We start from the raw sequence: 25,715 nt of genomic DNA on the forward strand, positions 1-25,715 counted from the left end.
TTGGGTGGTATGGAGGGTCTTTGGCTGTCCTCGGTTGTAGGGTTTATGGTTTGTGTGCCCCCTGGGGTAATCGTTCCCCTTGACAGTAGCTTTTTTGCTTTTTGCCAGTTCCATCCATTTGGCTCCAATCTCCCCCGCCTCAGCGATAGTTTTGGGATTTCTATCTTGTATGTACCGTGTGATGTCTTCAGGAACACCATCCAAGAACTGCTCCATTTGTATGAGGAGGTTCACTTCTTCCAAGGTTTGAATGTTGTTTCCTGTTAACCAGGCCTCATAGTTTTTTGCAATGTAGTAGGCGTGTTTGGGAAATGACACCTCTGGTTTCCATTTTTGGGTTCTGAAGCGCCGACGGGCATGATCTGGGGTTATCCCCATCCTGTATCTGGCCTTGGTTTGAAAAAGTTTATAGTCATTCATTTGCGGCTTGGGCATTTCAGCTGCCACCTCTGCTAAAGGTCCACTGAGGTGTGGCCTTAATTCTACCATGTACTGGTCTTCGGGGATGCTGTACCCAAGACAGGCTCTTTCAAAATTTTCCAAGAAGGCCTCGGTGTCATCACCTGCCTTGTAGGTGGGAAATTTCCTGTGCTGTGGAGCAATAATTGGCGCCGGGTTGTTAGGGTTGGCTGGCACATGCAGCCCAGCTTTTGCCATCTCCAGTTCATGTTTTCTCTGTTTTTCCTTCTCTTCATTCTCTTTTTGTTGTTTTTTCCATTTCTTTTTGTTGTTTTTCCATTTCTCGGCGGTGGGCCACCTCTTCTTCTTCTAGTTTTCTTTTGTGTGCTGCCTCTTGGGCTGCCTGTTCTCTTTGGAAGGCTGCCAGTTTGATGCTTTCTTCCTTTTCTTTTATCTCCATCTCTTTTTGTTTCATTTCCAGTTGTCGCCTGTGTTCAGCTTCTTTTAATTGGTCTTCGGCCTCCATTTTTGTCCTGGTAGACATGGTTCCTGTTTTCTTGTGTTGGGGTGCCCTCCGGTGTTTATCCTCTGAACTGCAGGTTCTCTGTTGCCTCCTGAAGTCTGCCTAGCAACAGTGCTTTTTTCCTTTTCTCTCTCTAGCTAATGTTCAATTAAGGGAAACCAGAAAAACCACTTTATTTGCATGCATATAAGTGCTGGTACTTTGCCTCCTAATGGGAGGGCTATTGCATGACAAAAGACCCTCAACAGTCTTCTCGCTTAACATGCAAACCACAAACTGCTAGAGAGAGCAGAAAAAAAAATTCTCTCTGGTTCCCTTTTAAAACCAAACTGTTTCTCTCTGCTAAAAAGCCCTTAGCAGAGAAAAGAAAAATATAATATTCCTACTGGCTTCTGGATTCTGTCTATATCCCGCCGCTGCCACCATGACATAACCTTATTCCCAGATTTGGACCTTAGCGTCCAAAATATGGGGGTTAGCATGAAAACCTCCAAGCTTAGTTACCAGCTTGGACCTGGTACCTGCTGCCACCACCCAAAAAATTAGAGTGTTTTGGGGCACTCTGGTCCCCCTGAAAAACCTTCCCTGGGAACCCCAAGACCCAAATCCCTTGAGTCTCACAACAAAGGGAAATAATCCTTTCCCCTTCCCCCCTCCAGGTGCTCCTGGAGAGATACACAGACACAAGCTCTGTGAAACTACGCAGAGTGATTCCCCCTCTCCGTTCCCAATCCTGGAACAAAAGCACTTTCCTCTTCACCCAGAGGAAATGCAAAATCAGGCTAGCAATCCAACACACAGCTCTCCCCTTGATTTCTTCCTCCCACCAATTCCCTGGTGAGTACAGACTCAATTTCCCTGAAGTAAAGAAAAACTCCAACAGGTCTTAAAAGAAAGCTTTATATAAAAAAGAAAGAAAAAATACAAATGCTCTCTCTGTATTAAGATGATACAACACAGGGTCAATTGCTTAAAAGAATATTGAATAAACAGCCTTATTCAAAAAGAATACAAATCAAAGCCCTCCAGCACTTACATTCATGCAAATACCAAAGAAAAGAAACCATAGAACTTACTATCTGATCTCTTTGTCCTTACACTTAGAAACAGAAGACTAGAAAATAGAACTACTTCTCCAAAGCTCAGAGGAAACAGGCAGACAGACCAAAGACTCAGAGACACACTTCCCTCCACCCAAAGTTGAAAAAATCCAGTTTCCTGATTGGTTCTCTGGTCAGGTGTTTCAGGTGAAAGAGACATTAACCCTTAGCTATCTGTTTATGACAGAAGCCTCCCCTATGAAGTTGTCATTCACATAAATTGGTTACCCTGCCCTGGGCTTCGCTATTTTCAAGGCTTCCTGCTAAATAGAGTAGGGGAGAAAACATCACACAGTTCAGAGAACTGACTGCAGCTCTGATCAGTTCTGTTGGGCACTTCGTTATAACATTTGGCCCTTCCACATCACCACTGATGTCCAGAAGATTTAAAGAAGCGTCACAAAAACACTAAGGCTCACAGCATCTCTATCAGATACTTTAGCATTATATCCATTTCACTATTTCTGTTTGTAAACTGAGGATCACAGAAGCAAAATGACTTGCCCCAGGTTACAAAGTGAATCAGGAGCAGGGTGGGCGCTGGAACTGGGGCTTCCTGGTTCCAGATCCATTTTTCTAATTACTGGGCTATCTAACCATCTAGCTCCCCACCACGGTATTTGAGTACGTGGACCTCACATGGCTTACAGATGGGTAGTTTGCCACAAATTTGACACTGTGATGGAGTTCAGAGTACGCATCTCCATTCTAACCCTATTCTCCATATTGGTACCCATTCCGCTCTTCCCTTGAAGAGGGCTGGATGGATTCTCTTCCAGCTCACATCCATGTATTTTTTAAATCACGTTTAAGTTGGAGGTGATAAGTATTAGTACAAGAGGAGGTGAATTTTTGGTATTTGACATTTCATGAGCAACTTCAAGCTGAGCTGGACACTCCTGGTAAACATGCCAGTAGACTCCATTTCAATGACCTCTTGATTCCTATCTCTCTCAATTAATCTTTAATGGAAGATGAGTCCCAGGAGCTAGAAGCCCTAGAAACCAATATATCTGCTGCTGTGTTAAAAAATTGGTATGGCTGGATATTCAGGTTATGTTTGTCCCTGGTAATTTTATTGCGCCACCAAAGCTTTTGGTAACCCTGTGGTCTCCAGCTGTTACCTTCCAGCTGATATCAGTTATACTATCAACTGGAATTGATAATACAGAAGGCTTGGCCAGTTACATAGGCATTTGAGAAGGTTACTTCTGGCTCATCTGCTAGTACCAAAGATTTTGGCTATGAGGATATTGGTTTGATTTTCAGCCAAAGTAATGTGCAAGAAGCACAGAGGATCAGTAGACACAGTGGACGAGAAGGGTCATCTAACTGATTAGGCTGACCTATTGCTGAACTAGAGTTGGGGGGGACCTTTGTAACAAGACTTGGAAATGTGCAAAACTGTGAGTTTCCACATTTAGTTGTGTACCTTTTAGGTGAAGCTAAGGAAAGAGAAGCAGCTGTCAGCGAGTGAATTATAACATATGGATAAAACTGTACAAAATGTGGTGACTTAGGCTGTATTATGCACCATGCCTTGGGTTCAATAGATCCCAACACACAGCAAAACCTAGAGGGATACAAACCAAATGGTTTGCCATGCCCCTATGTACATTGGTCAGGTCAGCACAATTCTAACCTGGCCACAATCTAGCCAGCGTAATAGTAGCTGTAATTAAACAACTTGTTAATTAGAAGATCTGAGGTACTTTGGGATTTATGTTTGCTAAGGCAACTTTGATGCCTAACAAGACTTGGAAGGCTCTTACATTCATGTAAGTCTATTAAAACCTTCCCCTTTTTAATGCACTCTTCTTCCAAACCTGTAAAACAGTCAGCTCCCAAGAGAACACATAGGAAGCATTGTTATCGCTGAAATGAGCTGAGGAGCAAGATAATGATATATCCAGTCACAGCGAATATTGTTATGCTGAAGTAAATTACAACCAGTCATATGGATCACTGAATGTACCTAGATATTTTAAGTAGCCTTTTATCTTGGAGTTTTCTTTTATAGTATGAGGTTTTCTTTTCAAAGAGATATTATTAAAGATTAAAAACACTTAGAGAGAGACAGCAGAAAGGCAGGCTATGCTTAAGCAACAGTCTCAGACAAGGTGTGTGACTGTGAGATAGCATATTGTCTCAGGGGCATATTCTGTGTGCCTCCAGCGACCTAGGAAATGTGTTATCGCTCAGAAACACAAGTGGTGTAGCGTCTTTGCAATTATAAACCAGAGCAACAAAAAAACAAAGGCAAGTACAAAACAAGTCTTTACATAAAAGTATACCATGACTTTCAATGGGGAAAAGTTTCGAAACTGAAACTCTCTCATCATTTGCCTTTAGGGGGGTAACATTTTGTTGCAGTACATTTGAGTTTCTATGTTTACAATTCAGGTCTATCCATTAAGAATTGTTACATTTAATATATCTCTGTAATACATTTGTATAAATTTATGTTTGAGATATTTATTTTATATATCACCGTGTACTGATGCAAGGAGGAAGAAAAATCTAATATGTCTTTAAAAATCAGTTTATTCTAATCTGGAACCACAAACATCAAACCACTGGATGGTGTACCTATAAGGCAGAGTTAAGGATGCTTGAGTGCCTGAACTGTGTTTCTTACCTTTTCATGTTGGGATTTCTTTTAAATGTAATCTTAATTCTAAATTTAATTTTAAATTTCCTGGGTGTTGTTATTTTGGGATAATTAAAACATCCCTGTAACGTCTTTTACTCTTAAATTACGAAGATATACTCTCAACCTCAACTCCATCTTAATGTAGATATGCAAGGTTTTTTGTACTTTATAAAGACACACACATACACTCCTCCAAAATATGAAAACCAGGAAGACGAACCATAACTTTTCGAAAGCCACTACTGATTTTAGATTCCTCAGTTTTTGGGTGCCCAGCTGAAAGGGTCCTGATTTTCAGGAAGCTCAGAGTATCTGCCATGTGAAAATCAGGTTCCTTTGAGGTATCTGAAATTTGGCATCCAAGATCTCTAGGTCAGCGATTAAAGCTGCATACCTACAAGTCGTCTTCTCACACAGCCCCTCAGAAATACAATCTGCCCATTCATAAGCATCAACAACAAACCAGCCATACTCAACCACAAAGTCATACCCTGAAAACTTTAACTCTGACCCCTGTTTACTCCTAGGATTCCTGGAGAATTAATCATTATTCACTATAACCTGTAGTTTAGAATGTGGAATTATTTCCCTGTCAGAACCTTACTCATTTTATAATATCCATTTGTTTGTAATATTGGAAGAGTGAACCCTAAGATGTCGCTCTTACTATGAGTAACTCTTTTCTATCACTGAGGCTTCTTGGGCATGAATCAGTAGCCCAAGTGGAGCTCTGGTATGTACATTGCTTTGTATAATTGATTATAATTTTGCCATCTTGCAGGAAGGCAGAGTCAAAGGTTATCTGGCTTACCGTTGTGACGCCGGCTGAGGAATGCTGCAGAGGGATCTGATGTATATCGGAGTGCTTTGAGAGAGCAGCAAACATGTACAGTGAAACAAGCCAACACTTTCTAAAGCTCTGAGGGGCACTAAAGTTAACCAAACTCAGTCTGTGCCCCCCCTCAGCAGTTCCCTCACATATTGAATAACATTCAGGTTTCTATCCACCATCTGACCTGCCCACAGAAAGCACTGCCTGAGCTAGCACAGTCTTCCTCAGAGCAGATGCCAGTGAAGATGGTGCCTTTTAATCTCAGCAGCAGATAAAGAATGAGAGTTATTAATTTTGTATTCTCATTGCCAGCTGCGGTCTCTGCTATTCAAGGGAGTAACGGTTTTTTAAAGGATTCATTTCGTTGTCCTACTCCTTTCATAAATGTCTCCAGAGCTTACCAATAGCATTTGTTACAATATTAGCTTCAGTGCTGCATACTGAGTGGCTGACAGAGACTGTTTAGATGCATATTTCTTTGCACAAGGCAGGGACTACTGAAGCTAAATAATTAATACACATGGGTTCTCCTTTAAGCCATACTTCACTCTCTATCCAGTCAATGCAGAGTAACTTAGTGGGGTATGTGCAGGATTTCATTCTGATATTTTCAAAGATTTTTTCCCCCTGTAAAACAGAGGTTATACCAAAGACTGCAAACACAAATCACCTTCACCTTTCTTTATTGGTCAGATGAGGAGAGAAATGCCCAGCTTGTGTAAATCACCAATGATTTTTGTTGATTTCAATGAAGCTATGTTGATTTCCATCAGCTGAGGTTCTGACCACAGTTCCCCCAGCCCAAGCAAGTATTATAATTCATCAGTTTTCTGTGGTGCTTATTACTGTAGTGCCTATTTTTACAGGCTTGACATGCTTACTTTATTCCAGCTTTATCTTGTCACATCTTAAATGCAATCTCTCAGCCTTCTTTGGAATGAAAAATCAGCTATCATTCCCCCGGTTCTTCACTTCCAGTTGTAATGTATTACAGGATGTACAGCCCATAATTATTTGTATTATTTCAGCCTATGCAACAGATACTGATGATTTAACCCTTTGTTAGTATTCATTAAGGTTTTTTTTTAAAAAACAATAAATGTTTAAAAATTGAATGCTATCTGATTGTTTTCTATTTTTATAATTTGTATAATTAGAATCAGGGTGGAGGAATAATTTGGACTTTGAAAATACCAGCATAGAACTCCCATAAAAACTCAAAATCCAGATAGACTCAGAATCTCAAAGGCAAGAAGAGAAAGTGTATCAAGAGAAATTGAGAACAGATTGGTCCCATGGATGGGCCACAAGGAAACCTAGGCTCTATTCTCTGATCTGCTGCATAATCTCAGGCAGATCACTTCCTCTCTGTTTCCTCTTCTACCCTTTGCCTGTGTATTTATTATTATTATTATTATTATTATTATTACCACCACCACCTAGCTCTTATGCAGTGCTTTTCCATCCATAAGTCCCCAAGTGCTTTACAAATGGAGGTCAATAACATTATCCCCCATTCACTGATGGGAAAACTGAGGCACGGGGAGGGAACATGGCTTTCCCACGGTCATTCACAAGGCCAGTGGCAGACCCAGGAGTAGAACCTCAGTCCCCTGAGTCCCAGGCTGGTATTCAATGCATAAGATCATGCTATCTACATTTAGATTGTAAGGCTCAGATCCTCAAAGGTATTTCGGAGCCTAATTCTCATTGAAATCAATGGGTGTTAGTCTCCAATGTACTTTTGAGCATCTGAGCTTAAGGTTTTGGAGGCCGTGACTGCTGCTTACTATGCATTCGACAGTGATTACAGTAATAATAATAATTAATTAATGCTATCTAGCCTCCTTCCAATTCACTGAAATTAGTTCCTTTTATTCTCCTTGAATACAGATTGCCTGCAAATTTATTTGGAAGTCTAATTTGAGGTTTGATTTTAGTTCTGCTTATACCACTGCAGCTGATGGAATGGACACTGGCCGAGGGGTGGGAAGAACTGTACGCTGAACAGCACCTGATCTTCCAAAGCATGCAGCTCTTCACATCATGAAGCCACTGTCCTCCTATCGCGTTGAACCTCTTTATGTGGTTTTACTCCCCAAGGGGGGAAAAACAAACATCCTACTGGACCTTTTGGGGATTAAGTGCTCCATGTTTCTTAAAAGAGCTCAGCCTACCTTACCTTCATCACTGTTGTCATCCACAAGGATAATCTCTTTCAGGAGGTGGGCTGGTGTGTGATTAACAGCGCTGTGCACTGACCGCAGGATCACTGACAACGCTTCATTCACAAAGATGAAAATAATGGAAATCTGGGGCAGATCCTTTGCATATTTCAGCTCTTTGCACCTGTAGCATGAAAAGACACAAAAGGAAACTGGGTTACCAGGATGCACGCTGCAGTGTTAGAAGCTGAGCACACATGCAAAATATTGTAAAGAGCAATATATCAAGCTTTACGACTGTGTAAAGTTGTATATTCTTGCAGACCCCATGTACCATCTCTGCTCTACATTACAGGCAAAGCCTCCTGTGTTTTAGGAACATAGAAATTGCCACACTGGACTGGACCCGTGGCCTATATAGTCTAGTCTCCTGTTTCCAAATATAGCCAGCGCAACTGGGGAAAATTTCCCTCTAAGGAACCTCAGGGAATATGGCTAACTAAGAGGTACAGTTAACTACAGTTGGGTAAGCCAGGGATGAGAGAGACAGAGATAGAATTACAGAGACACAGACTTCTTTTTTTCTATATATATTTTTCAAATGTTCTTTCAACATAGTCAAAGCCTCTGACTTTATAATTCAAAGTAAAGCCTCCATTCTGATTTAGCTTTAAGATGAATGGATGCTCAGGAATTTGCCTTTTTCTTAAGCTGCACTAGCGTGTTTCTTTCTATTTGGTTTTTGGGATCTGCCAGAAGGAAAGGAATTTAGTGATCTATGGTCAAACAGCTTTAGCAAATGTTTGCAATGCTCTTTGCTGGCTTTCTTATGCATTTTCTCTTCCATGGGAACATTCTACTCAAGTGTCAACTTGAACTGGTATCTCTGCACTTCACATCTGTATGTGAGTTTTTATGCAGTTCCATAAATACCTCGCAGTGTTTCAGCATTAATTGCTCAAAATGAGCTTTACTTTTATGGCTAAACATGTATTTGGCTACTTTTCTCTGTGCTGGAGCTGGGAGGTTTTCACTTTGCACCCACGTTCTTTACTGACAACCCGCAGGTTTATGTTACATGAACAGCTACACCTGAGTTTGTGAACAGGAGTATGATGAACAGGATTAAAGTAGTCAGAAATGGAAGAGATCTAAATCTGTTCCCCTGCAAAGTCAGGATATAGTGTCCCAGTGAGACACAGCAGATATTAAATTAATGCTGCCTTTGATCCTATCCAATTGTAACACATTCATCACAGGATGCAAACAGGTGACCATATACAAGTCCATTACTGAGTACAAAGGCGATATATAATAAGTAGGGCTGTCGATTAATCACAGTTAACTCATGCGATTAACTAAAAAAATCAAATTAAAAAAATTAATTGCTATTAATTGCAGTTTTAATCGCACTGTTGAACAATAGAATACCAATTGAAACGTATTAACTATTTTTGGATTTTTTCTACATTTTCAAATATATTGATTTCCATTATATCAGATAATAGAAAGTGTACAGTGCTCACTTTATATTATTTTTATTACAAATATTTGCACTCTAGAAATGATAAACAAAAGAAATAGTATTTTTCAATTCACCTCATACTAGTACTGTAATGCAATCTCTTTATTGTGAAAGTTCAACTTATAAATGTAGATTTTTTTGTTACATATCTGCACTCAAAAACAACAGAATGTAAAACTTCAGAGCCTACAAGTCCACTCAGCCCTACTTCTCGTGCAGCCAATCGTGAGAAGAAACAAGTTAGTTTACATTTATGAGATAATGCTGCCCACTTCTTATTTACAATGTCACCTGAAAGTGAGAACAGGTGTTCACATGGCACTGCTGTAGCTGGCGTTGCAAGATATTTACGTGCCAGATGCGCTAAAGATTCCTACGCCTCTTCATGCTTCAGCCATCATTCCAGAGGACATGCTTCCATGCTGATGACACCCGTTAAAAAAATAATGCATTAATTAAATTTGTGACTCAACTCCTTGGGAGAGAACTGTATGTCTCCTACTCTGTTTTACCCACATTCTGACATGTATATTTCATGTTACAGCAGTCTCGGATGATGACCCAGCACATGTTCATTTTAAGAACATTTTCACAGCAGATTTGACAAAACGCAAATAAGGTACAAATGTGAGATTTCTAAAGATAGCTACAGCACTCTACCCAAAGTTTAAAAACCTGATGTGCTGTCCAAAATATGAGGGGGACAGGGTGTGGAGCATACCTTCAGAAGTGTTAAAAGAGTAACACTCCAATGCAGAAACTACAGAATCCAAACCACCAAAAAAGAAAATCAACTTTCTGCTGGTGGCATCTGACTCAGATAATGAAAATGAACATGCGTCGGACCTCACTGCTTTGGATCATTATCAAGCAGTACCCATCAACAGCATGGACGTATGTCATCTGTAATGATGGTCCAAGCATGAAAGGACATACGAATCTTTAACGCATCTGGCTTTTTTAATCATGATTAATTTTTTTTAATTGCTTGACAGGGCTAATAATAAGGTCTCTCTCGTGAACAAGAGTACTCAAGCCTTCGGAGCCTCCCAATGGCTGGAAGCTCTGGACAGTCAGGTAATTAATCCCCTCTCACTTGTCTTTCGGTGACTCTCTAAATCAGGGTTATCTTCTTCTTCCTTATGAATCCTGTTAGGAGGGGTCTATCACCATAGGACCAAAAAAGAGAGCTTGGGACACGAAGTCTGCCCTTGTGAACTATGCAGAACCACTTACTACTAGGGCTAAGTGAGCCCATTGGGATAAAATGACATCTGACCTGGATCGTTGTGCAAAACAACCCAAAGCAAACTAAACCACTGAGTTTCAGAAAAAGTTCAGTTAACAAGTCTCCATTCCCTAGCCCCCTACCGGGAACCATAATGCTGCATTATTATGGGCCAGATTTTAAAAAGCACTCAGCATGATGGGAACACACTGGATGCAGAGCTCTCTCAAAAATCTGACCTGAAGTGTCAAAATGGGAACTGCCAGTATGTTAAGAGGGCCTGAAGATCTAGCCAATCATTTCTACATATTGAAACGTTTTATACATATATACCCACAGAGAATACAACAAGTGATTATTTAACTCCTTTAGGTAACTTCACCAAACCCTCCTGCTTTCCTTAAAGTAAATAGGGAAAGGAAAAGAAGAAAAAGAAAAGGGCACCAGCCCATGCAAAGGGTCATTCTCAATATCATCTGCGAGAGATTAGACTAGAACACCCATTAATGTTAGCTGCAATATAATTAGTATTTATTTATCAAATGAATCCTGGACAGATTAAACAAAAAGAATGTAACAATCTCTATGACATACAGTTTAAAGTTTGTTGACTCTTGGGATCAATTACTTTATTTTTAATTTTGCTACATGTTTCTTAGGCCACAACAGGCATTGTATATGCTCTGAAATGGGAGGGAGAAAATCAGAAAGATTTCCACAGCAAGACAATTGCCAGATGGTTTATACGTGAACTTTCTTTAGTAGAACAAGTACCTCATATGAAAATAAATCTGTTTTTCCATTGTAACAAATGCCTTCACCCTAGCTGATGCAGCCTCTCCAAAGGGAACATAAGATCATCTAACAGAAACAGATGCTAGAACAGCTCTTTTGGGAAGCATTTCTTTCTAAAATGCATCAACAATGGGCTAAAACAAGAATTGATCCTCAAAATATCAAACGGAACTAAAGCAATTTTCTGATTTAAAAAATTGCCCCTGTGTCCTCCAATACACAATAAACCATGTAAGTGGATAGAGACAGAGAGATATGGAGATAATGCTTTATTTTAATTGTGCGTACTCTGCACTGTTCTTCCTCAAGACAGGCTATTCTGGTAGTATAACCCGCTCAGTTTGTGATTAGAGAAACATCCAAACCAAGTGATTTAAGGTTCGCCCACTGTTCATTTACATTCACCCTGCAACACTCCTGTCATATTCCATCTGCTCCTGATTATGGAGGACAAATGGATAGAGATGGGGACAACAGATACCAGGATCGTTAATGTGCATAATAGTAGAATCCTCATAAGGCAACCTGGCAGGAGGCAAGGTCTTTCCATAAATACAGTGCTCTCATGTGGCCATGGCTGCAGCCACAATAGGAGGCAAAGTAACAATTCAAAAACAAAATCTCCAAGCAGCTAAAACAAACTTAAGCATCAGTCTTCTTTCAGCATTCTTTCAGCACAAGGAGCAGCTGGTTCAAATGTAGCACTCGCCCTGTGGCCACGTGCAATTGTTCTTCTGCTCCTCTAGGGTACACGGCGATAGTTTGTTATTGACAGACTGACATGTCAACAAATATTCATGTGTTCATTCAAGAAAACACCTAGTGCTTTTTTTCTATCATGGGGCTGAAGGAAATAAAAAATGTAAAAAACCAAACCACAGTGCTTCAGCTCAGCCATAATTAGAGTGGCCAATGGAGAACTTGTACCCCTCATTATTTTTGCTGCTTTTAACATTACATTGGAGGCGGTTTTATTTTTTTCTTAGCACTTGCAGTAAAAAGGAACTGATCTGAGCTCCATGCTTTATTTATGCAGACCATGCGGCTCAGTATAGTTACACGCTGTGGTTTGGGAAATATTTCTTGCACATTTTGAGATATTAGTGTAGGAGCAAAGGATCCGCTATACCCTATAAGCTCATCAGTCTGTCAGAACCTGAGTATTGCCGTGACCTGTGGCTGTTACTGGCGGATAATGAGAGGAAGTTGGAATATCTGTAATGGATAGGGTGAGAGAAGAATTCCCTGCCAACTTGGAACATGACTATGCCCCGAAGCATGAGATGCACTTATTGTCATCTTAGCAGATATAACTATATTGTTATAAGAAAATTCAGCTCCTTTCAAAAACAGAGAAATGCATTATGTGAAAGATCTGTTGTGCCTCTCATTAATTGAGAAAAATGAGTCTTCAATGGCCAGTGTCCTTTCAGAAGCTCACCAAGAGCAGAATAAACAGTGCCTGGGGGAAAATGTCAACAATACTGCAACATTTCAAGAATGCTCAAGCTATCAAAATGATCTTTTACACCAGCGGTTGTCAACCTTTCTCTTTCTAATCCCTCCCCCTGCAACATGCTATAAAAACTCCATGGCCCACCTGTGCAACAACTGTTTTTCTGCATATAAAAGCCAGGGCCGGCATTAGGGGATAGCAAACAGGGCAATCACCTTGGGGCCTGGTGAGTCTAATGCTGGCCATGCTCAATGGACCCCTTGAAACCTGCTTGCAGCTGCCAGGAGGTCCCGGACCCCTGATTGAGAACCACTGTTTTAGACTACTATATTAATACAGGAAACACAATCCCTGGACATGGTTCAAAGTGGCTGATTTCCAGACAAAGCCACAAAATTCTGATCCAGATCTGAAATGCTCCCAAGGTCAGTGGGAGTTGGATTTGTGACACTGGTTCAGCTTGTTAGTGAAATCAGGACCCAAACCCCAGATCTGGAATTTAACGTTTACAGGAGTGTCCAGATCTTGGATTTTGGCTCTACTTCGGGAATGAGCCTCTCTCTAATTATAGTTTATGTATCTATATGGTATTTCTTGTGGGACCAGCAGTGAAAATACTATAATACCATGACAAAGGATCTTCTCATGGTAATTCTGGACCTAATCAGAAAGAGGAAATATCATGATAAAGCCTGTTTTTGCATATTTCAAGCCTAATACTGCAGTCCAGAAATTTGCTAGGGTTTCAATAACTATAAAACATTTGGTTTCTTACCAGAACAAAGTGTCTTTGGAGGTTCTTTAGAGATACTAATAATATATACATAGATTTTAAGATCAGAAGGGCCCATTATGATCATCTAGTCTATGTTTTAACATGCCCCACTTGGGACTTTGTTAAGAGTTATCTTCTGTCTTCTAGGTGCAATACCTTGCCTGTGTCAAAAAATCTACCTCTACCATGATCCCAAAAAATCACTCCCTTCCCGCATTGGTTAGACAAGTAGAAATCTGAGGATGAGATTATTTCGTCATACTCCCAACCCACATCCAATCCATCTGTCTGTTTCATCCTCGTATTGCAACTTGTCTGATACACGCACTGTGAACAATCTTGGGCATGGATTGCCGACCCTGCTATTTGTCTGTTTAGCTCCAAGGGAGCCCTGATCCTTAAATGGGCTTCTCAGGTGCCACTATCCTATTTAAATAAAAAACAAGTGATGAGACAGAGAGGCCTTGCAACCAGCAGCGAAAGGATTAACGAGATCCTATGACGCTAGTTAGCCCCATCCTGCTGTACCTGCAGCCATTGCCAAACCTGGAGGGGGAATAAAAGGAGAGAGAGCCTGGCTCCGTTCAGGGCTAGCTGGCCTGGAAGGAAGACAGAGCTCTGCCTCAAACAAGCTTCGCTTGCAGAGTTGTGGAGAGAGGAGTCTGCTAGCTGGAGCAGTCACCGGGGAAGAACAATTAGACCCCAAGCAGTAAGCAACTCATGAATCAGAAACTGCTTGGAAAGCAAGCCTGAAGGGCAGGAACGCCTCCCTGGAGGACTTGGGGATGGTCGAGTACTAAGCTAGGTTTAGTTTTTCTTGTCAAACATTTTGTGGCTAAGCTCCTCAACCCCACACAGAAGGTGATAAAACTGGAGGGACAATTAGTCAGTGGGCTGGCGCTCAGCTCAGCGGGCAGCAGAGAGAGAGATTCTCCCCACCCCTGGGAAAAACACTCTAATACTATTTTTTGTATTAAAAAAATCACATTCTTGTATGTAAAGTGGGGTCGAGACTGGGGTCTAGTGTTCTTGGTATATGTTGAGAGGTCCTTGCTTGCGTTATTTACTCCTTGTAAGGAAACAGAATAAAAATGCTGATAACTGCACACAAAATTAGACTCCGATGAACATCAGAGTATTTATTCAATAATAGGTTCTGCTAAGCATCCAGGAGTTTGGATTCTTTTCTGTACCTTTTTGCTGTGGAATTTGGGCTGGGAATTTTATGAGAACAGGATCTGTCAACGTTCCTAGTAATAGCGAGGCGTGGATCGAGTCTGCTGCCTATCATAGGGCTTCCTGTTGCTGCTGTAAAGAGGAAGCACAGAGATGCTTTTAAGTACAAAATAAGCTTTTGGAATCTCTGGAATCACATCTGCGAGCATGTACAAAACCACAATGTTTCTGGCTTGGGTTTGTTGAAGATTTTGCATGAGTTCTTCCTCTCTCTGGACCAGTTTGCTCATCCGTACCCAGAACTATAGAAAATTGAGAAGTAACACCAGTGAGGCTATCAAAAGATTTCACCATCTTCACTCTGAGCTCTCAAAGGCCTAAAGCTTCAACTCTGCAGAGGAACCATAGGAAAGGCACTTGAGCCTGACCCCTTCTGCAAAGCTCTTCTCCAACCCTTCATCCATATCTCATTTTCTTGATATCTCATTTTCTTGACATCTCAAATACTGACTGATCAGCATTAGTGAGTTCTGAACCAAAGGGCAAGTCTAAGAAATGTCAATGCAAATCTGGAATGTTGTTGTCAATGCACCACATATAAATCCATAACCTCCCCCCTTCCTGCTTATGTTGGTATGGTTATGGTATGTAAGACTCTGGTCCCAACTCTACTACATTTTTGCCATGTTATGAAACCATTTTTAAATGTTGAGTTTAAGAAAAAATTCTTTCCGTAATTAGGGAGGCAAGTTTGATAGGGGCCAAAGTTTGGCTGAACAGCTTCTCCAACCCCTTTTTAGGACTCAATCACTATCTACTCTTGATTGTAAGGACTGGTTGATCCGAATTACACAACCTACTATTAAGAGAACAAAAGGTCAAGCAATGAAACTGAAAGACAGTCAAATTTAAAACTGGTGAAAGGAAATATTTTTTTAAACAATGCTTCGTTAATATGTGGAACTCCTTGCCACTAGATACCAGTGAGCTCAAGAGATTTGACATTTATATGATTAATAAGAACATCCAGAGTTACATTTAATTATAAGTGATATAAATCCTCATGCTGCAGGGCATAAGCCAATTTTAAACATGTGGAAGTTAATGAGACACTTCTACAATTATTCCAAACTTAGCCACTAGAGTTTTGTTTGCACATTCTTATGAAGAATCTGGTACTGGGTTCCACTACAGACAGGTCACTGGCCTGATATCCCTAAGGTGATAGGGAATAGCCAGCATGGATTTGTAAAGAACAAATCGTGTCAAACCAAACTGATAGCTTTCTTTGATAGGATAACGAGCCTTGTGGATAAGGGAGAAGCGGTGAATGTGGTATACCTAGACTTTAGTAAGGCATTTGATATGGTCTCGCATGATATCCTTATCGATAAACTAGGCAAATACAATTTAGATGGGGCTACTATAAGGTGGGTGCATAACTGGCTGGATAAACGTACTCAGAGAGTAGTTATTAATGGCTCCCTATCCTGCTGGAAAGGTATAACAAGTGGGGTTCCGCAGGGGTCTGTTTTGGGATCGGATCTGTTCAATATCTTCATCAACGACTTAGATGTTGGCATAGAAAGTATGCTTATTAAGTTTGCGGACGATACCAAACTGGGAGGGATTGCAACTGCTTTGGAGGACAGGGTCAAAATTCAAAATGATCTGGACAAATTGGAGAAATGGTCTGAGGTAAACAGGATGAAGTTCAATAAAGATAAATGCAAAGTGCTCCACTTAGGAAGGAACAATCAGTTTCACACATACAGAATGGGAAGAGACTGTCTAGGAAGGAGTATGGCAGAAAGAGATCTAGGGATCATAGTGGACCACAAGCTAAATATGAGTCAATGGTGTGATATCGTTGCAAAAAAAGCAAACGTGATTCTGGGATGCATTAACAGGTGTGTTGTGAGCAAGACACGAGAAGTCATTCTTCCGCTCTACTCTGCGCTGGTTAGGCCTCAACTGGAGTATTGTGTCCACTTCTGGGCACCGCATTTCAAGAAAGATGTGGAGAAACTGGAGAGGGTCCAGAGAAGAACAACAAGAATGATTAAAGGTCTTGAGAACATGACCTATGAAGGAAGGCTGAAATAATTGGGTTTATTTAGTTTGGAAAAGAGAGGAGACATGATTGCAGTTTTCAGGGATCTAAAAGGGTGTCATCAGGAGGAGGGCGAAAACTTGTTCACCTTAGCCTCTAATGATAGAACAAGAAGCAATGGGCTTAAACTGCAGCAAGGGAGATTTAGGTTGGACATTAGGAAAAAGTTCCTAACTGTCAGGGTAGTTAAACACCGGAATAAATTGCCTAGGGAGGTTGTGGAATCCCCATCTCTGGAGATATTTAAGAGTAGGTTAGATAAATGTCTATCAGGGATGGTCTAGACAGTATTTGGTCCTGCCATGAGGGCAGAGGACTGGATTCGATGACCTCTCGAGGTCCCTTCCAGTCCTAGAGTCTATGAATCTATGAACTAGTGTCACAATTCCCAAGCAGGCCAACTACTTGGGGGACTGCAATTTCTGCACCCTATGGCCCCATATTGATTCAGTAACTCACAAGCCAGCCAATCTTCTACCACAGAGGCAAGGAAGAGATGGGAGCAACGGGAAAGGTGAGAAAATTCATGGTTCAATTTTCCCATTCCATAAAGTAGTATAGGGCACCAAACATGCATCATCCCTGAACACACCCATACAAGCCATGACATTTTAATACCTTTGTATATACTGTACATACAAACTTTTTTTATTTAAACACACATCCATGCCTCGTCTCTCCACCTACCCAGCAGGCTGCCAGCATCCCTGACTCCAGCAAACAGAATTAGGAATGTTTACAACAGTCCACATATTCTGGGGCTATAGGCAAATTTAACAATCCTTCCAATGGAAGAGAAATGAACACAGCCTTGCCCAGGAGGAGAAATCATCTGCAAAGCATTCTCTACTGAAGCACTGGGAGCATTGTGCAAACCATTTACACTCAGTGGTAAACAGCAGCATTCAAACATTCTAGAATCAGTGCCCAACAGAAAAACCAGCTAGGATGCCAAAATTCCAAAACACTGTGGAAACATTAAATCAAAAGGGGAGAGGATACCCCACATCTGCAGGTAAAGGTCCATCATATGATAGCTCACCAGATGTGCACATGCATTCATGACAATGACTTAGAATAATTGCTACCTAATACTAAATACTGAGAGCACTGGTACTTTGGGCAAATTAGAATATTCATTCTGAGGATCTAACAAGAAAGTGCAACTTTAAGACTCAGTGAAGTATGAATTATTACCTCCATTTTACAGAGGAGGAAATTGAGGCACAGCAAGGCTAACTGACTTGCCCAAGAGATGGCAAGTCATTCTCAGAGCAGGAAACAGAAAAGCATGCAGCTTTAGCAACTAGATCTCCTTAGAGGAGAAAGGCTATTAACAAAAAAGGGTCCCTCCTTGGTAAAGCTTGTCCCTTGCTGTCCTCCTTTTCCTTGTGCTGCTTCATCAGCACCAAGCAGATGGAAAGATTTTCCCCAGAAACGGTGCAATCCTTAGAAGTGTCAAAGTCTGGCTGGCCAGTCATATACCACTTATTCCGCATTGGACTGTCTTCAATTTCTCTTAGTGAAATATGTCGCTGGGGTCCAGATTTTCAAAGCACTCCTCACTCATTTCAGTATCTAAACCAAGAGGCCCAATTTTCTAAAATGTTTAGCACCCAGCTAGCCATTGAAATCTAATTATTAATCATTTCTTTGCTGGCCACCATACAAAATAAATCATCTTAACATGCTTATCCAGAGCATATCCTTTACTGCCATTCCTTTCTTCTATGCAGTTTTGTTGTAGCCATGTCGGTCCCAGGATTAAGAGAGACTGAGGTAATATCTTTTATTAGACCAACTTCTGTTGGTGGGAGAGACAAGCTTTCATGCCAACACAGAGGCCTTCTTCAGCTCTCTGTAAGCTTGAAAGCTTGTCTCTCTCACCAACAGAAGATAGTATCTTTTTTGGACCATCTCACATTCCTTTCTTGTGGGAGGTTTAAAGATTTGAATATTTAATTGGGCAAATATTCTTTTGATTATTGGAATAAATGATTTGTAACTTGTTGTCTTTGAGAACATCGATAAACTGGGGAAGTGCTGAACTATTTGGCTGCGTCTTTTGTAGTTTTTCTATAAAACTTGGTCCAATGGCATAAAGAGAGTTCAGGTTCATGAATTCATAATTTTTGTATGCCTCTCTTTGCGTCTCTCAATGACATCTGTTGTTAAAATGCAAGAGTAAGGTAAAGTGCAATAAAGAACTCCCTGCAGAACTTTTGTAGATTTGACGGTGGAATTCTCTCTGAAATTATCATAATTTAATATAGATTTATAGTTGACCATGAACAAATGCATGAAGGAAGAGAACATTCTCTATGCAAAAAGATGTATTATTAATTATACCTGCACTTTTGCCAAAGTCTCTTCCACTATTCAGCAATCTCTGTCCATAGGTGGCCCCCATCAGCACATCAAAGTACCTCACAGGAATTCATGAATTTATCCTCTCAGCATCCCTATAAAGTAGGGAAGATTTATTTTCCCTGTTTTTCACATGGGAAACTGAGGCATACAAACTGTCTTATCCGTGGCCACACAGGGAGTCTGTGGCAGAGCTGGGAATTGAACTTACATCTTCTGAGGACAGGTCTACATTTAAAGTTTAGATGGGCATAGCTATGTTGCTCAGGAAAAATTCACACCCCTGCACACCACAGCTATGCCAACCTAAGCTGCAGGGCAGACACAGCAAGGGTCATGGAACAATGCTTCCGTCACTCTATCTTAGATTACCTACAAAGACAGAGATAAACCTTTCACAATTGCTGTAAGCAGTGTCTACACTCTGGCATGACAGTACGATACCTACAGCTCGTTAGCTGCGCTGCTGTAGCTCCTGGCGTATCGACAAGACCAGAGTCTCACTCAAGAGTTTAACTGCAACCTTCATCCCCTTTAATTAAGACATTAATTATTTAAGTGCCACAAGCCCCCATCTGAGGTTAGCATTCTTGGCCCTGTAAACTGTGGCACACAAAAATTAAGCGGTTAACCCCCAAGTCACTGGAACAGAGGAACAAAACCCAAGAGTCCAGACGAAAATCACTAGACAACTTTTAATTCTCAGACTGGGGTTACAGATGAGAATTTTTTAAAGAAGTATGCAAAATGCTCCATCAGAAAATAGCTGAACACACAGATGCTATTTTGAAAATAAGCACTTAAAATAGCCAATGGTCTTGATGAAGGTCTGCGTACAATACTTTACAAAAATGTGCCTTGATGCTATAGAGAGCTAAGCACCCTCAGCTCCCGTTTGACTTAATTGGAAGATGAAACGCTCAGCACCTTTCAGGACTGGGCTGCAACACTTAAGTCTTGGAGACAGTACTTCCAAATTCTGTTCCTGGTTTTGCTACTGAACTGTCAAACACGCTCCCTGGCTCAGTTTATTAGAGGTCTTGCGTCCCATTAGTGTACTCACTAGTAAGGTGGGAAGAATATTGACTGAACACAAAGGGGTTTTCTGAGACTTTTACTTTAAAGTGCTTTGAGATCTATGGAAGTGTCAATTAACAAATCTAAGCTTTGACATTCTCTGTTGGGCACATCAGATATTCATCATGTCATTTAAATGTAATATGGTGCCTGAGAATCCCAGTTCACTTACTCTAGGTTAGCACTTGATACTGATGGGAGTTTAGTGAAAAGTGGCTCGTTGCCTCTTTGCTGTGCAGATCAATATACAACTGCTGGAATCTTTGCCTGTCAAATTTAAAGTGCAATTATTTGTATATAACATTATTATAAGAACTTCTTATCCTAGTGGGCATGTAATTTTGTAACCTATCCTGTATGCGGTAAGGACAAATGTATAAAGTAGGTGACTATAAAGTCTGCATGGCCTGGAACAGCATGAGGAATGATACCATTGCTGTGATAGGTATTATAAAAATGATACATTTAAAAGAAATAACTGAGTTCACAGATGATTTTTTTCTCTAATAATGGATCCACATTAGACTGCCTAGAGGGTGATTTTAGGACTGGTGAAATTAATTTTTGCCTTTTACTAGTGTCTGTAGAAGTTTTCATATAAATTCACTTAATATCTATCATCGAACTGGTGAGTCTGTACCACTGTAGCGATGCTGAGCCGTACTTGGCAAGCTTTCAATTTGTTGCCTCATGGAATCTGAAATCGAAAAAGTCTTTAAAAAACAGAATCAAACCACAGAAGCCAGTCTTGACATGATTCACACAAAATTTCCATTTCTCGCACCTCACCTCATACATCACTATCAGCTCGTCATAACTGAATTGCCATATTGCATCACAAAAGCACACAGTTTAATGAGACCGGTAACTGTGTAAGCTTGCTTTGGGATGACAGCTGGCAAATAGAAATGCTGTGGTTGGTGATGATAATACTTTGTTCTTCTACAGACCTTCCAAGGATCTGCAAACACTCCTCAAACATTAGTTAAGGTTAGTTATTAGTTAATTAATAATTAACTAGTAAAAGGTATTCCCTCGCCCCCTTTTACATTTGGGGAAAATGAGGAATGGAGCAGTCTAGTGACTTCCCTAAAAATCATATCATTAATTAATGGCAGAGTCAGAACGAGATCTCAAGAGTTCTGACTCCTGATCTCCTTGCTCTAAATTCTCAGACAACATGCTTCCTCTGATTTTCCTGTTTTAAAAATAACAGGCAAAATTTATCCCTGCAAAAACTCCATTGGGACAGAGTCTGCTCTCAGTGACATAGGTGTAAACCCAGAATATCTTCCCTAGCCTAATGAAGTTACTCACGGGTTGAATTTGGCTGGTTATTTTTTTCCTACTAGGAAAAAGGCAAGGCATAGGGGTTGAGGGGAGAGGTATTGTAAGGCTACCACTCAGTATAAGTAAGTGTCAAATGAGGATAACAGTATCCTACTTCCCAGGAATGTTTAGGGTACGTCCAGACTACCCACCGTATCGGCGGGTAGCAATCGATTTCTCGGGGATTGATATATCACGCCTTGTCTAGACGCAATATATTGATCCCCGAACGTGCTCCCCGTCGGAACTCCACAGGAGCGCGCGGTGGTATCAGAGTCGATAGAGGAGTCGTGGACGTCGATCCCGCGCCGTGAGGACTCGAGGTAAATCGATCTAAGATACTTTGACTTCAGCTGCGCTATTCACGTAGCTAAAGTTGCGTTTCTCAGATCGATACCCCCCCTAGTGTAGACCAGGACTTAGACTGATGAATTTGGCTCAACGCTGCTAGAGAACTGAGAACTGCATGGTTGTACAGATTTCAATAGTTATTTGGAGCTGTTGGCAGGGATTTTAAAAGCACCTAAATGAGTTAAGTACCACTTTAAGTGCCCCACCAAGCACCTATTCATATCTTCAGGCATATAAATACTTTAGAACATCTGGCCCCAGGCGCCTAACTTGAGTAGGCGTTTATGTAACTCCCACACATTTTTAAAACTACAAAACATGCACATTTGTGCCATTGTAACGGAGAGACTAACCAGCCATAGTAGAGACAAGTTTTCTTCTCAGTTGAATCAGTGGCTGTACAGATTCATATTTGTTATTTGGATATACAATGAATAGTTAGGTATATATCTGATGCATACCAAATACAAAGTGCACACATACATCAATGAGGCCAGTAGAGTTTACTGAATATAGGAGATTTTCAATTCAAACAGTATTCAACCACCGGGACATAAGATATAGAAGTGTCCAAACCAGATACAGTACAGGAATCTGGATTACAACTTCCCCAGAGTTCAAAGATGTTTGGATCGGTTATTTTGTTTTGGGTCCTTTACTAGGAGGAAACCCTTTTCAGTATAGACATACTTTGTTTGCACTGACATATATGTTTTATTGATACAGCCGTGAAGCCATGGGAGATGAGTTCTTACACATCAACATCCAATGCGGAGTTGATTGGGCAGAATGTTTTTGTCATAATCAGACTGCAAAGCACAATAGCCGAAATATAATACATGTTATAAATCATGCTCAAATCTTCTTTTAACCTGTTGACTGGGCTTTTATTGCATGCAGGTGCATATGTCTGCATGTGTGACCATGCTTGTTTTATGTTCACTAATCCAGTGCTCACTTTTCTCCCCCTGTAATACATGTATGAACTACTACAGCATCTTTATTGTTTGCTCTCTTCAAATCTAAGCAGAATTCTCCCTAAACTATAGATACACAATAATTCCATAAATTAACCCTATCAATCTGAAGAATGTTCAATTCACTTGCTCTGCACACATATCAGGTTTACTCAGGATATTAACTGATTCTCATTTTCATCTGCAAAGATTATGAACAGGCTTAAAAGAAAGAAAACCTTCAGACTGCTATTCATGTGACTTTCCTAATCATGTTGCATTCTCTGATGTGGAGGTTTATTTTAGTTTGTACTTTTCTGATTCAGTCGCACGTCTTCTTGTAAAAAGAGTTATCAATAGAAAATCAATTACATAATTTATGAAGTAGAGGGAAAAGTAGAACCTCTTTCTCCACACAAATATACTCTTAAATGGCTTAAAATAGGATGGTACACGGATAGCTGAATGCTTAAAGAATTCAGAACACATGTATTCAGGCAAATATTGTATCTCTGATCTTTAGCAAATGTTATAAGGAAAATGTTTAAAAATTAGGTAAATAGATTAGAGGTTTAAGCAAGATATATTTTAAAGATTTCCCCATGAAATTTGCATTTTAATGTACCTATTTTATTTGCAGCACACAATAATATTTTTTAAGTTATGTGACAAATTATAAAATAAGGAAGTACTGAAATATGCATTACAATTTAACTATACAAGTTTATAGGGACATTTTAACGTGCACATTATTTACTAAATAGAAGCAGTTATGTTCCAATAAATGATCTCCTGAGCAATATGTAAAAACAGAACATACAAAATAAGATTACTTTTGTAAAATGTTCCCATAATTATGTTATTGCAAAACAAGTAGAAAACAGTAATGAAGGCACCACAGTCATTATGGAGTTACCAACAATAATTATGCCCTCCACCCCCCACACACACTTTGCCAAAATATATTAATGACTGGAAAAAATACAGTCACTGAATTTTATGAATTGAAAGTAAATGAACAAGCACAATTTTAAGAAAAGTAAAACTAAATATCACAAAGTATACGTTCATTTATTTTCACAATTATAGTTTAGTTGTATTTGTTTATGAAAATATAGTAACTTCCAGTCATGGACCAGATTCAGCAAAGTGTATCAACATGTGATTAACTTCAAGCACATGGCTAATCCTATCCCTATTCAGCACTGCACTGAAGCACTTAATTTAACTGAATCAGGTCTTCTGTTAGTAAATGTTCTATAGTATGTTTTGTAAAATTAACATTTGTTTTGATAATATGAGCCTTCATGGCACCATTCTGCTATGAAATGTTTAAGAAGTAAGAAACATTGTTTGTTGTTGTCAGTAGCTAGTACTCATCAGAAAATTGACCATTAGTGATATTTACTGTGCATAAGATATCTGTATATCTGTGTTTGTATATATATTTTTAAGAAAATGAAAATCCATGTCTTCCCAAAACTTTTTGAAGTTATTACTCATGCTGCACATCATGACCACACACAATTTCATCACAGACATGGAAACAGAACCCAGAGGTTCTTATTCCAAAAGCAGTCTTCTACCAACTAAGCTAAAGGAGACCTTCCAGCACTTGTTAGCAGTGGAGGCCTTAAGACCCATAGTTAAAGCAATTCTGATTCCATCCTGTAGCTGGCAGCAACGCATATACAGATTTGCTAAATACAGTATCTTTGGACACATATATATAAAATTCTGGCTGAAAAATAATGGTACAAGTTGGACAATGAACTCCCAATTTCAAACAAAAAGGCTCATTTTATTTTTACCTGTTGTCTATCCATTGCTATATTCAGATTTTAAAACTAAGGATTTGTTTTTATCTACAAGGTGTTATAAAGCCCGAAATAAAGACCTCTAGTTATGTGATGATCTTTAAATTTTATTCATTTTAAATGGGGTTATATACAAGTTCAAGTAATCAGGCATCAGAACTCTATGCTAGTATAGACCATGTAGCTAACGCCGAGCATTAATGTATATAGCCAAAGTTACAAATGAAAAACAAGTGGTACCAACACCAATTACAAGTGTCAAATATTTTAAAGAGTTTGTGTGCACATATTGTTCAAACGGGAATTACTGAAAATCTAGTAACTTTCTCCACATGCACACACATTTGGATACATTTAAGAACAAAGATAAAATACTGCTACTTATTTAATATAAAGATTGTATTAGCATCAGTGCTGCAGAGCCAACATGGTAACCTAAGAGAAAGCTGCATGCTTCTGTGCCCTATGCATAATCAACAAAAGAAGCCGCTAAAGTCTAACTGTGGCATCTTTATTTAAGAGGCAGATAGAGCACATTTTGATTTCCAGATTTCTGGTTGCATTTGCATGTGAAAATTAGGGCATTATTTGCTGGTGATGATGCATGAGAAGGAAAGAACCCATACTGGTTTTCAGATCTCAAGTTGAGTTTGTGAGACTAGCATTTGGTAAGGAGCAAATCTGCTCTGGCAATCACAGAGAAGGGATAAATATGGAAAACCTTCAGTGTTTAAGTCAGCATTCAGAGTCTAAGTAAGGGTCACAGCCTCAGCTGGTGTAAACAGGTATGTGACACCACTGAAATCAACAGACCCACCCCAATTTACACCAGCAAAGGATCTGCACTGAAGTCTGTAATGTGTGGCCCTCCTTATATGCATCACCAGAGTTCTAAAAGAATACACTGGGGAGAAGCAAATATCCCTCTACTGCAGGGGTTCTCAAACTTTTGTACTGGTGACCCCTGTCACACAGCAAGCCTCTGAGTATGACCCCCCCCTTATCAATTTAAAACACTTTTTAATATATTTAACACCATTATAAATGCTGGAGGCAAAGCAGGGTTTGAGGTGGAGCC

At 40.0% G+C, this 25,715-nt stretch overlaps 1 protein-coding gene across 1 annotated transcript in view; it reads right to left on the reverse strand.

Moving 5' to 3' along the window:
- Positions 1–25,715, reverse strand: part of GALNT17 (polypeptide N-acetylgalactosaminyltransferase 17) — a 284,026-nt gene that overhangs the window by 177,023 nt on the left and 81,288 nt on the right. Inside the window, exon 3 of the mRNA XM_030536954.1 lies at positions 7,690–7,856. Within this exon, the coding sequence (XP_030392814.1) occupies positions 7,690–7,856 (167 nt within the window). The remainder of the gene's footprint in view (positions 1–7,689; positions 7,857–25,715) is intronic.

This window comes from Gopherus evgoodei, chromosome 17 (genome assembly GCF_007399415.2).
Source record: "Gopherus evgoodei ecotype Sinaloan lineage chromosome 17, rGopEvg1_v1.p, whole genome shotgun sequence".
NCBI classification, from domain to species: Eukaryota; Metazoa; Chordata; order Testudines; family Testudinidae; genus Gopherus; species Gopherus evgoodei.